The following is a 13,989-nucleotide window of genomic DNA, read 5'->3' on the forward strand; positions in this document are numbered from 1 at the left end:
AACTCTGCTGTAGCACCTTTTAAAGAGGGGAAGATATCCACCATGGAGTTTTATTGCGAATCCAAAGCATGTGAAACAGATCAACGAGCCCACAAAAGTATCGACCCAACAGGATATAAAAAAAGGTCCTTCTCAAACCAGATCCACATACTTCCTGTTGTTGTACTTTGATATCTTAAGTTAACTAAGCAGCTTCAGTGGAAAAAAAATGATCAAGTAACCTGTAATTGTTTCAAAAAAATTGTTGGGACTCTTGCAGTTAGTGAACAGAAATTACTCCATTTCTGCCAATCCTATGACTAATTGCTCGAGAGGCTGTTGTTTAAATAGCAGCCCTGCCAGAAAATGGTGACGATAAGCTAGAGAGGGAGAGGGGGAGAAGGAAAAAAACCACTCAGCGACACAATGAAACACAAAGTCAGGAAGGCTCAAGATTGAACTTTTTCAAGCTTACATACAAGAAGGGGTGCATGAAATTATAAAAAAGGGGAAAAAAAGTAAAGTTAGAAAGAGAGAAAAGACTCCTACCTTTAAACCGACTGCTATAAGATCTGTGACAATGCTGTAGGGAAGGAAAAAGGGAAAAAAGAGAACATGAGAAAAAAAAAGTTAAAGCTCCAGTTACTTATATACAGTGATACCATGAAACTTAAAGTAAGAGATAGGGGGAAAATGATTTATAAAATTAAAAATGGAAATGATTTTTTATAAAAACAAGGACAGATTTTAGAAAGATCTGCTTGTGGTTTATGATTGCAGTATTCTTTTAATTAAAAAGGCAAAAGGAGAGTACAGATGAAGCCATTTGAGTTGGGAGAACAGCAAAAGTCTCTACGCTTTTTTTTTGGGGGGGGTGGAGGACGGGATGGCTTTTCATGCCAACTCGGCAGCGATATGTGAGCACACAAACTACAACCTGAAACACGGTCCCTTGTACAAAACGAGACAGGAACAAAAAAAAACCCAGACAAGACAGACAGACATACTCGACCAGAAAACAAATGATCATCCGCCGCCTCATCCCCTCACTCGTGGTTACAAATCTTTTGGTTTTTTTTGAAAGTTTTAACACAAGTTTACCCCCCCCCCCAACCGTCTTCATCTGGGTTTATAACGAGGAAAAAAAATCTTCGGAATATTTTCAGAACGAAAAAAAAAGTTTCTTTCGATGAAATCTTTCTTCCCCTTTAAATTTAAATCTTAAAAGAGAAAAAAAATCTTGAAAAAGAGAACACACGAAAAAATCCATAAAATATAAAACATTGTTTGGAAAGGGGGGGAAGCAAACACGCAAAAAGAAACCCTAAAAATCTAAAACATCGTTTGGAAAAAGAGACAGGCACCAAAAATATCCTTCGACAAACTGGAGGGAGGAAAATCCACACATTATATAAAAATCAATTGTCCTAAAACACTGCCGGATTAAGAACCACATAAACATGCCAGTGCACAGGAACAACCCCAAAATAAAGTAATAATAGTTATTAGTGAAGGGAGAAGGAGGATGGCGTCGAGCCTGGGGAGGGCAAAGAAATAAAAGGTGGGGGAGGGAAGGAAATAAGAAAAAAAGGCCACCATGAACTTACCCGTCCATCGCACACGCACCCCCTTGGAAGAGACACTAAGACGCACGGAGAAAGAGAGAGAGTCTAAGAGGTGAAGGATTGATGCTGTTTGCTGCTGCTGATGGCGGCGGTGAGACGAGGTGACGGTTAGAGCTGCCACGAGCTTCTTCTTTCAAAAGGGGGGGGGGAAGGGAAGGGGAGGGGAGGAACCGCCGTCGGTCCCGTCACAGAACAAACGGCTCGACCGCTTCCCGCCGTGAGTAAATACCGAAAGGGAAGGGGAGGGCGGTGGTTTCGGCATAAGCTGACGGAATTTTTTTTGTGGTTTTAAAAAAAAGGAGGGATGGAAGGAGAAAATGTTTGAAGAGAAGGAAGGATGGAGGGAGGGACAAACTCCTCCTCCTCCTGGTTTCGTACCGTGTCTGTCTCCTCCTCCCGCTTCACCTCGTTTCCCTCACTCACAAAATGGCGGGCCTCGGCCACAATAAGAGCAGCAGCAACAACAACCCCCTCCCGGCATAATCTACTCTCAATCCCACCCATCCACCAACAACTAAAAGCAATGATTTTCAAAATATATATATGAATTGTTTTTATTTGAGCGCCCCTCCTTCTCTTTCTCTCCAGCTGTGATTCCCTTCTGAAGCCAGCAACAATAACAACTTCTCTTTTCCATAAAACAACCCCAATATCCCCCACAAAGCAAAATATAATATCCAATTTTAATGTCCGTCTTTATTTCTGAGCGCCTCCCCCTTCCTTTGCTAATAACCACGATTTCCTTCTTCTGAGGCCGGTCACATCCCAGCAACAAGAACAACAACTCCCACATAATCCATAAAACCAATCTCAATATCTCCCACAAAGCAAAATATAATATTCAATTTTAATGCAGATTTTTATTTCTGAGCTGCCCATCTCTCCCTTTAGCTGCGATTTTTCTTGAGGCCAGCTGGAATCCAGAAACAAGAACAAATCTTCCCCCCCCCATATAAAACCAACTCCGAAATCCCCCTCAAAGCGAAAAACAATCCAGTTTTAATACGACTTTTTATTTCCGAACACCCATTCTCTCTCTCATGGCTGAGATTTCCTTTTGAGGCGAGCAACAAAAACAACATATCTTTATTCTACTCCTCCCTTCACTATAATCCAGAAAACCAACCCTAATGTGTCCCCCCCAAAAAAAAACAAACAACAAATCATCCACTTTTAATACAGACTTTTATTTCTAAGCACCCCTCCCTTGTTTTAGCTGTGATTTCCTTCTTCTGAGGCCAGCCGGAAAGCAGCAACAAGAAAACTCTTCCCCCACCTTCCCTACTCCCATAATCCATAAAAAAACAGCCCCAATGTACCCCACAAAGCAAAGAACAACATCTAACTTTAATGCAGATTTTTTTTATTTCTGAGCACCCTCTCCCTCCCTCTGCTTCAGCTATGATTTCCTTCTTCTGATCCCGGTCGGAACCCAGCAACAAGAACAACTTTTACCCTATCTCCTCCCCTCCCCCATAATCCATAAAAGCAACATGTCCCCCACAAAGCAGAAAACAATATCCAATTTTAATGCAGACTTTTATTTCGGAAGCACCCCCTACTTAAGCTGTGATTTCCTCCCCCGTTTCTTGCCTTTATTTTTGAGTCCACCTTTTTAAAATTTCTCTGGGCTAGACGAATAATACATTTCTACAATCGAAAACAAATGATATGAATCTTTGAGACGTATATTTGAATCTTTAAAACATAGATATTTGGAAATGCTGTTGCTCTTACTTCTTGTTTCCTCGTGATTCATAACTAGTGATTGCATCGTGATCTGTTTAGGAAATGATTTTTCAAGGTTTATTTTCTAAACTTTATAAACTTTATTTCCTTAACTTTCCCTTTGATGTGGTTTTAAACCTTGCACAGACATCACCATTCCTATGTTTTTAATGTGTTCTTGCTGATCACTTTTAACATTTTCTTACAATTGTAAGAGTAAAACGTGAAGACATAAAAAATACTGCCCAGGTGTAAGCATCGTTTCTATTGATTTTTTAAATGTTTGGCTTGCTGATGATTTTAACAGTTTCTTACAACATCTCACGATTTAAAAAGTGCATCGTGAAAAGCCAAGATTCAAAAATGTAAGTCTTTAAATCTGTGAAGGTATAAATTTCCTGTACCTTAAAGCAAAAAAAATTGCTTTCCTGTGATCCGCAAACAATTTGGGTGGAGTGATTTACAAAGCTTTTAAACTGCAGATCACTCCTTTTAAATTCCATGCATTCTGATGTTGTGGTATGCAATTGAACCACATTTAAAAGAGACTAAACTTTTACTCCAGTGATCCAAGTGACAAATTTGCAATTGTTTAGCAAAACATCAGTATCCACTTTAACATGGGAATAGACTGCAAATAGGGAGGGATTCACCAAAAACTCAGGTTAGGAAGAATTACACAACTGAAAATCATCCAAATAGAATGTACCAGCAAATGGAGAGTGCTGCCAAAGAGGAGCAGTAGGTTTTTCTGATGTCTTGGCCATCCTTTAACCCACAATCAAGGATACAGATTAACTGGTCATCCATTTCATTGGTATTTTGTTCTGTGTCTGCAAAAGTGACAAGAGCTGGAAAATTACTTGAAATGCCATAGTGATATATCCCTATTTCATGTACCAGTATGTTGTTGCCATACTGCAGTTTTTTTTCTATCCACAGATGATGCCTGTTCAGCTGAGTATTTTCAGCGTTTTATGTTTTTATTTTAGATTTTGAACATCATTAATGTTTTGATTTTTGGTTCCCTGCTTCTTGCCCTGTGCCACCTACCTGCATTCTTGGGATACCTAAATTCACTCTTATGATAATTGCTGTACAGATGAAACAAGTTTTCTATTTCTTTGGAGGGGGAATGTGGGAGAGTTTTTGATTCTGAGAACATTGCGTAGAAAGGGAAAAGTTTGATCCAGTTGAGTATCAGCCATGGTTCAGGTGTAGTACTCTTGCCGCTGAGTCATAAGGTTCTGAGTTCAAGTCCCACTCCAGGACCTGAGCAGAAAAAGCATTGTTGGCAGTAGTGAGGGAATTCTGCCATGTTGGAAGTCTTTCAGATGAGATGATTTGCCTGCTCAGGTGGATGTGAAGGATTCTAAGACATCAACTTGAAGAGGTGCAGGGGAATCATCCCTGCTACCCTGGGCAATATTTATCCCTTAATCAGATTCACAATAAACAGCTTATCTGGTCATTATCACATTACTATTTGTGAGGGTTTGCTGTGCTCAATTTGGTTGGCACACTTCCTATCAAACTCTTCAAAAATACGTCATTGCTGCAAAGTGCTTTGAAACATCCAGTCGTCATAAGAAGCACTATATAAATGCAAGTCTTTTTTAATTCGTCAATATTTTTCTGAAAGTTAATTTTGCAGAAATTTTGCAGAGTTATTTACACAGCAGCCAGAACAGCTTAGTTTGATATAGTTCTTCCATGTAGTAAAACATCTCAAACTTTAGAGCCTTTTAAAGTTCTGAACTGCTGTTATGTGAGCACCTAGTAGAGGAAGAATTTTGAACATTGTGTGTTCACCTTTGGGAACTAGGTTTGACTGTATCCAAGGGTAAGAGCAGATGAGATAGACAGTTAGGTTGATGGAATGAGATGAAATGGGGTGAGAGGAGACTTGGGCCCAATATCCTTATTCTGTGCAGTGCATTCAATGTCTTTTGTCTAAGGTGCTTCACAGGAACATTATCAAACAAAATTTGATATTGAACCATTGACACGGCAGGACAAGTGACAAAAAGTTTGGTCAAAGTGATAGGATTTAAGGACCATGTTAAAGGAAGAGAGAGAGGCACAGATATTTATGGAGAGAATTTGAGAGTTTAGAACCTAGAGAGATGGAAGAATGATTGATGGAACAAAAAGCTAATTCTAACAAAGTAAATCACATCTTGATGAATGTTGCCAGGACTTGAAAATTGCCACTGTGAGGAGAGATTGGATAGGCTAGTGTTGTTTTCCTTAGAACAGCGAAAGCTATGGGGTGACCTAATTGAGGTGTACTAGATTATGAGAGGGCTAGATAGGATAGAAAGGAAAGAGTTGTTTCCCTAACCTGAAAGAATAATTGCCAGGGAGCATTGATTTAAGTTGATTGGTAGAAGGGTTAGAGCGAATACTAGAAAAAGCTTTTTTACCCAAAAGATGATGGGTGTCTGGAATTCACTGCCTAAATTGGGGGTTGAGGTTGAAATGCTCAACTCATTTAAAAGGCACCTGGATCTGCATATGAAATGCTGTAACCTGCAGTCTACAGACCAGGCTGGAAAATGGGATGAAAATGAGGGTCTACTTTTTTTGGCCAGCACAGACATTCATTCTGGGCATAGTATGGGAAAACATGAGTACAAATAACAGGCATTTTGGTTTAAGCTGCCAGGGCAGCTTTAAATCCAATTTATAGAAACCAAACTTCACCACGTTGAGTTGCAGAAAATCAGAATTTATTGTACAACTAATATACTTATTGCTGTATGAGTAGTAAACCTGAGTTTGGACATTATGTTCAAGCCTAAAACACAGAGAATCACTTAGTTGAGTTTAGGGATGCAGCTGAGGCTAGAATCAGAGGAGTGTTGTAGGGTTGTAGCATTGGAGAAGGTTACAGAGATGGGGAGGGGTGAGGCCTTGGAGGAATTTCAACACAAAAATGAGGATTTTAAAATTGATGCATTACTGGAGAGGGAGACAATGTAGGCCAGCAAGCCTACATTGGGTTCAGATATGGGCAGCAGAAATTTCAATCAGCTCCAGCTTATGGAAGGTATAAGGTGGCAGACTGCTCAGAAGACCATTACAGTAGTCAAGTCTAGAGGTAACAAAATAATGGATGAGAGTTTCAGCAGCACATAACCTGAGGTGGATTAGAGAAGAGTGATGTTGCAAAGATAAAACCAGGTGATTTTGGTGATGGAGTGCAAATGGGGCCACTGCATGACAGCCACACATCATATTGGGTAGTCACCTGCAGACATGCCTACTACAACCTGTTTGTTCAACATGAATGCACTGAACATTTGAGTGAGTTCTTGTTTGATGAGCATGAAGCTGTTTAGAAGTTTCTGTATACTAGAATTAGAAGCAGAACACAAGGAATAGAAGCAGGAGTAGGTCACCAGGTCCTTCAAGCCAGCTCCACATTACCTGATCCCATTCAGGTACTTCCGTAAATTTCACAGAAAATTTGTCATGTCTTGCATGGTTCCTCTACAAACTCTTAACTTTTTAGTACCTTTTGAATACAATTGTCCATCTACCTTTTTCAAGAATGAGAGAGAGGATTTTTTGATTGATTCCTGACAGTGTGGTTTGTGATTCAAAGTACAGTAAGCTATGAAAGTTTGGTTTTATATTGCTCTCAATGAGGTTAAAGAAAGTATTTTAGGTTGCCTTAAAATGGGCTATTTTGTCATCCAATATCAGGTTTTGTTTTGGTATACTAGGAAAGGCCTTCTACATTGATTTCTGATGGAAAGTCATCTAGACTCGAAATGTTGGCTCTAATCTTTCCCCACAGACGCTGTCAGACCTGCTGAGATTTTCTAGCATTTACTGTTTTTGATTCAGATTCCAGCATCTGCAGCATTTTATTTCTATTCAAGGTCTTCTGCATTTGCTGATTACAGATTGGAGATACTTCCTTTGGTCTGGTTTGAATACATCGTAATGCGCTCCAATCAGTGTCTCTTATATTGAGTTTCCAGCTCCATTATTCTTTGCACTACGCTCACGTAAGTGTTCCATGCTTCCTGGTGTTGATAACTATTTGGCTTCTCAGAATGCATTTTTAGGATTTTTGTAAGATGATATAGAGAGAGATTGGCCTCTCAGTCTATGTTGAATGAGCTATGGTGTAGAGAGTTTATGAAGTCTGTCATAAGACGCAACATTAGGGTTTAGGTGTTGAAGCTGGAATTGTGAATTCATTAGATGAGTTGTATGGTGACTAAGATGTGTCAAATGTTTGTACGTCCAGTGTTGCATTTTTTGGTCAGTGTTGGATGTGATTCAATTCAAATGAAATATATTGTGTGGGTTCAGGTAGAAACCTAGTGAATTCTTTGAAAGATCTATTATAAGTTGCATTGCTTATACGGCACTATAGAAACATAGAAGATAGGAGCAGGAGGAGGCCACTCGGCCCTTTGAGCCTGCTCCGCCATTCATTTTGATTATGACTGATCATCCAACTCAATAGATAACAGATGAGATGTGTGAATGGCTCACCTCTTTGCAGCTAGAAGACAACAACAAATGATATTTATTTTTCTATATCTATATATAGGACACTTAAGAATTTCCTTCCTGGTAGTATTGTGCACTAATTCTTCTTTGCCAGGTAGCAGCCTTGATTATTCAAGGATGGTCAAACCATAGATTTATGCTGTGAGGGCAAGAGGCTGGCACCACGTGTACTTCAGCCAGAACTGGGATTGAACTCCATGTTCTTGACCCTATCCTGAACCACAAGCAAGCCATCTAAGCTAACTGATACCATTGTGCATTGATTTAAAAAAAATACACTAATACATGGAATAGGAAAAGTTAGGGGAAGTGGGAATTGAAAGAGGTGTGAGGGTATTGCAGTGGATATTAGCAATCAACATAGGAGCTGTTAGCTTTTGTTTTCTCTTTCTTTGCCAAAAAAACTCTTTGAGGCTAATCCTCATCTCTCATCATTGTTCTAGTTAAGAGCAGCTAACTCAGCACAAACGATGTAATAAATTCAGCGTGTCATAATTGGAATTTGGCAGGGACTCTTTTAATAAAAAGATGTCTACTAATGACAAAGAAACTACACAGCAGTGAACCATAGCTGACTTGTATACTTAGCTATGATGCCTTGTTTGCTGTCAGTTGAGTGTATTAAATTTGCTTTCACTTTGAGGCCATTAGACTGTATGAAAGACTCCTTCAATTAGGATTATTCATTAATGTAGAAGTGGTTTCAAAGAAAAAAATGTTTATTTTTTGCCTGTCTCAAAGCAATGTTCTCCCTTGCCCCCCTATCCTGAATGCAGTGACCACTTAGAGCAGTATGGTTCCAGAGATCCTGACCAATTTTCCGTATCACTGCTGAAATCCCCTGACTGTATAGATTTTGGGGAAAGGCCAAAGTCTAAGCTATCATTCACCATCGTATACTGATGGACTGGAATGCACATAAGACCCCTTGGGGTTTAACAATGTTTGAAATGTAATGTAAATGTATATTGTAAATATGACTTCTGATTGTAAGTGTAGGGAAGCACTCCATGTACTATAGCAAAAGAAAATGATCTGTATTAAATATTGTCACATTTGAATTATGTAATGTATTTTACACATGTTATAAATAAAGTACATTTTCTGAGGGAAAAAAAACCCTTCAGGACCATATTGACCAGTATAACTACTACTCATTAAAGAGAACTACTGCACCTGAGGAAATTTATGTATATTTTGACTTGGATGCAAGATAACTATTTGTGACAAGAACTTTGTTCTATTGAAACAGAGGGTTTATTTTTGAGGGGGAGACTGCCTGCTGGGATGGGTTCACTGGAAGCAAATCTATTGTGAGGAAAATGATACTGTCTGACACTGATGGCTGAGACACAGGCTTGTTGGCATGTGGACCTCATCATTTTGGCGCTTGCCTATGTGAAGAAAAGTGTGCAGAAGAGACATAGATCTGGCATGGACCCTAGATGGGCTAGTAATTAAGCATACTGTCGACGTGACATGGTGGTTGCAGCTGGTCACAAATGTCCATTTGAACAGGATCATTGGGGATTTCTCAATAAAATTGATGAAACTGTATTAAAAATAATTGTAAAGATTAGTTAAATTCAGAAGTCGCAAACGTTTGCAGCCAAACTATCCTGTTTTTAATAAGTTGCCGGCTATGTTTAAAAATTGCATATTAAACATTTTATCAGCTATGTAGTTAAGTATTTTAACATTAGCCACAATAAATACCATTTTAATATAAAATTCAAAAAATTTCCAGAGAAGCTGCTTCATGTCCCTCCCACCCCAGCCTGCCATCCCCCACCCCATCCCCGCCAACTCCTCAAATGCATATGCTGGTGTACAATTATAATGTTGCTGGCAACATTCCCAACTGAGCTTCATCTTGTGTCCTAGAAGCAATGGTTTCTGGCACTGAATACTCTCACTTTGACAAGCAGAATTTGCAAGAAAAACATTAGCAAATGAAGCATGGGAATTGTTGATGATGGTTTTGGTAGCCTCATCCCACCTTTTGATGCAGAATGATTCCTCCTTTCTGCCATCCTGTATGTTTCCAGAGTTAAATGATTGACACACCTTGAGAACCAATTACTGGATAAATGAACCAGCAACTATTCATAATTTTAAGAATGGGGGTAGCAAATTAAAACTGAGATGAAGAGAAATAACTCAAAGGGTCATGAATTTGTGGAATTGGCTACCTCAGAGTGCTTTAGATGCCATGACATTGAGTAAATTTAAGGAAGAGAATTTTTAATTAGTAATTGGTTGAAGGGTTATGGAGAAGGGGCAGGAATGTGAAGGTTAGGCTGAGATGAGATCAGTCCTGACCATATTGAATGATGGAGCAAGCTGGAGGGGCTGAAATGCCTCTGCAGCTCCTCATTTTTATGTTCTAACTATTTGTTTATGGGTGAAGTATTTGTTTGTATGAAGAAATGACTTTCCAGGTACTGGAGCTATACAGTGAGACTGGGTTAGCTGAAAGTTCAAGTAGGTGATGCAAATGCAGACACATACACAGTGTGCCTACACGCCAAATGATTCTTCCTCTGGGATCATACATGATATAATGCTTCGAGAATGCTTAGTTCTGTGCTAATATAGCCCAATAAAATTATATGATTCTGACCACATTGGTCACTAAGGAAATGTTCATGACGAGCTAAACACTTCTGTTTTTTTTTTGAGCTTCAAGTCACCTTTGCTTGGCCCAATATTCAGAGGCAGCTTAATCCTGCACGTGAGTTATGTTGTGGGACATACACACGCACCTTGATGGCATCCTTTACTAATTAGAATTTGCATTCAAGTATGCCCAACTGTCCCAACATAAAAGGTTAACATATCCATTTTCTACAACACCCGCTTCCTCTATCCCCAACACTAAGTAGCAGTGGTGTGTAGTATCCACAACATACACTGCAGCAATTGACGAAAGATCGTTAGACAGTTAGACAGCACCTTCCAAACCTACAACCACTTCCATCTAGAAGGGTAAGGGCAAAAGATACATCGGAACACCACCACCTGTAAGTTCCGCTCGAAGCCACTCACTATCCTGACTCGAAAATATATTGTTGTTCTTTTGCAGTTGCAGGTCAAAATCCTGGAATTCCCTCCCAATTGTGGATCAACCCACAGCAAGTGGACTGCACCGTTTCAAGAAGGTAGCTCACCACACCTTCTCAAGGGCAACTAGGGATGGGCAATAAATGCTGGCCAGCCAGTGACGTCCATGTCATTTAAAAAAAATTAGTTGTAGAGTTTCACTTCTTATCCTTTTTGCTATGATTGAGTGTCAGATTAAGATGTGGTGTAAATGCCTTATCAGCTTGGATCTTGTTTGTCTCTGTCTTGTGGGGACCAATAATTTGATTCAGTTGGAAATTGAATTTGGTTTTTGAAGGAAGCAAGGAATGGTTTTGAGTTTGCCATGTCCAGTCTGAGCATTAATAAAAATATATATATCCATTTTAGTTGGAGAGTTGGGATATTCTTCTTGGACCACTGATATTGTTCCAATACATGCCTCCTAAATTAGTGGAGTTTTTTTAACATAGTATCCCTACAGTATGGAAGGAGACCATTCGGCCCACCAAGTCTATACTGACCACAATCCCACCTAGGCTCTATACCTGTATCCCTCGTTTATCTATGAATCTCCCTGACACTCAGGTCAATTTAGGATGGCCAATCAACCTAACCTGCACATCTTTGGATTGTGGGAGCAAACCCATGTAGATATAGGAAGAAAATGCAAATTCCGCACAAACAGTGACCCGAGGCTGGAATTGAACCCCGGTCCCTGGCGCTGTGAGGCATCAGTGCTAATCACTGCGCCACCGTGCTGCCCTGATGAAGGATCATTGTTCTGTGACGTTAATCCAGTTTCTCACAGTACAGATATTCGACCTGAAAAGTATTTCCAGTGGTTTGTGTTTCTGTTTCAGATTTCCAGAATTTACAGTATTTTATTCTTGTATTATTCTAGTAGTGTTATTTTACTGTTCTTGCTTAATGTTGTATTTAGCATCTACTTTTGATGTAGGTAAGTTCAGATCATTTTTTTGCAAAGTCTAATTGGTTAGATCATATAATTATTGACATTCTGCAGAGGGGAATGTTTCCAAAATCCTCATCTACTTTTAGGCCACCTTCTCGTTCTGTTTCATTACGCTGAATTAGGTTAACTATTCTGTTGGAATAGGAACATATTAATTGAAAAAAAATCTGATTGCAATAACTTAAGATATTTTTGATAATTAAAGAAGTCCTATAAATTGTTAATGTATGCTTTTCTAATTTGTCTACATTTTTTCCCCATTTCACTTTCACATTTCCACAATTCTTAATATAACTTCCAAAGTGGGGTCTGTTGTTACTTCACAGTTTTAAATGAATCCAAATTGTTTGAACCGTATCTCCATTTAAATCCTTGTATTATAGATATTGTTCTAAATCATACCAATTCTAATCCTTCCTTTGCTACATGTCATAGAATCATACAGTGCCGAAGGAGGCCATTTGGCCCATCGAGTCAGCACCGATAACAATCCCAACCAGGCTCTATTCCCATAACCCCATGCATTTACCCTAGTTAGCCGCCCTGACACTATGGGGCAATTTAACATGGCCAATCTGTGATTTTATATTTTACCCACAGACTCGAATGCCTCAATTTTATTTCTTATACTTCATGCCTTAAAATGCTTGGATTTTAATTTGGATTCCAATGGTTTAAATTCTTGTTGCCTTCCCCTATTCTGATTCCTTTTCTAACTGTTGTTCAGCTTGCCATTTTGTAGATTTGACTGTCTTATCCTCTCGCACTTAAGCATGATTTACCTCCAAAGTTGTCGATTTTATCTCTAAGGCTTTCCCTTGCCATTGTTTGTTGTTTTAAATCCTACTCTGTGGTAGCAACTTCCCTGCGAGGATAATGGTTCCTGCTTCTTTCAGGTGTAGGCCTTTCCACTAGTTCAAAGAACAAAGAAAATTACAGCACAGGAACAGGCCCTTTGGCCCTCCAAGTCTGCACCAACCATGCTGCCGACTGAACTAAAACCTCCTACCCTTCTGGGGACCATATCCCTCTCTTCCCATCCTATTCATGAATTTGTCAAGACGCCCCTTAAAAGTCAGTACCGTATCTGTTTCCACTACCTCCCCTGGCAACGAGTTCCAGGCACCCATTACTCTCTGTGTAAAAAAAAATCTGCCTTGTACATCTCCTTTAAACCTTGCCCCTCGCATCTTAAACTTGTGCCCCCTAGTAATTGACTCTTCTACCCTGGGAAAAAGCTTCTGACTATCCACTCTGTCCATGCCTCACATAATCTTGTAGACTTCAATTAAGTCACCCCTCAACCTCCATCATTCCAGTGAGACCAAACCATTGTTTCTCCAACCTCTCCTCATAGCTAATGCCCTCCATACCAAGCAACATCTTGGTAAATCTTTTCTGTACTCTCTCCAAAGCCTCCACATCCTTCTGGTAGTGTGGTGACCAGAATTGAACACTGTATTCCAAATGCAGCCTAACTAAGGTTCTATAAAGCTGCAACATGACTTGCCAATTTTTAAACTCCCTGGCTGATGCCAAATGCTTTCTTGACTACCTTCTCCACCTGCATTGCCACTTTCAGTGACCTGTATACCTGTACACCCACATCCCTTTGCCTATCAATACTCTTAAGGGTAGTGCCATTTACTGTAAATTTACTATCTGTATTAGACCTTCATTTGCTACTTCCTGAACTGTTCTGAATTTTCAAAAAATCCTTTCATCCTATGCAGTGCCACCAATCATTTATTTACCTCCCAAAGCTGGATATTTGCATTCTGTTATGTTTTACTTTTCCTGAATGTGATACTGTAGTCCAGTTTCTCATCATCATTTGTTTAAAATTATCTGCCTATTATTTCCTGGTTTTGGTGCACATAAAATCAATGTGTTGTTAGGAATTGTTTTCTAATTTTGCTTTGTATCCATTGCATCTATTTGAGTAATTACCTCTGTGTTTATTGGCAATGCCTCAGGAATGTGGACTATTTGCATCACTGCCTTTCCAAGTGCTACTTTATCCAAAGGAATTCCGTTGCACTTCCAGATATGGATTGTGTTTTCTTG

At 39.4% G+C, this 13,989-nt stretch overlaps 2 protein-coding genes across 4 annotated transcripts in view; one reads left to right on the forward strand and one right to left on the reverse strand.

Annotated features, from left to right (window-relative positions):
• Positions 1 to 1,736, reverse strand: part of ptbp3 (polypyrimidine tract binding protein 3) — an 89,706-nt gene extending 87,970 nt beyond the window's left edge. The window contains exons 1-2 of one of the 3 annotated variants that reach the window (XM_080188428.1): positions 1,587 to 1,736; positions 529 to 562 (exon numbers count right to left, since the gene is read on the reverse strand). In XM_080188428.1, the coding sequence (XP_080044554.1) occupies positions 529 to 562; positions 1,587 to 1,594 (42 nt within the window). In that variant the 5' untranslated portion in view covers positions 1,595 to 1,736. The remainder of the gene's footprint in view (positions 1 to 528; positions 563 to 1,586) is intronic. The other 2 variants (XM_080188429.1, XM_080188430.1) reach the window with 2 other exon arrangements.
• A 19-nt stretch (positions 1,737 to 1,755) lies between these two features.
• Positions 1,756 to 13,989, forward strand: part of hsdl2 (hydroxysteroid dehydrogenase like 2) — a 124,953-nt gene continuing 112,719 nt past the window's right edge. The window contains exon 1 of the mRNA XM_080188431.1: positions 1,756 to 1,821. The gene's annotated coding sequence lies outside the window, so the exon portion shown is untranslated. The remainder of the gene's footprint in view (positions 1,822 to 13,989) is intronic.

This window comes from Carcharhinus amblyrhynchos, chromosome 5 (genome assembly GCF_965287045.1).
Source record: "Carcharhinus amblyrhynchos chromosome 5, sCarAmb.v2.hapA, whole genome shotgun sequence".
NCBI classification, from domain to species: Eukaryota; Metazoa; Chordata; class Chondrichthyes; order Carcharhiniformes; family Carcharhinidae; genus Carcharhinus; species Carcharhinus amblyrhynchos.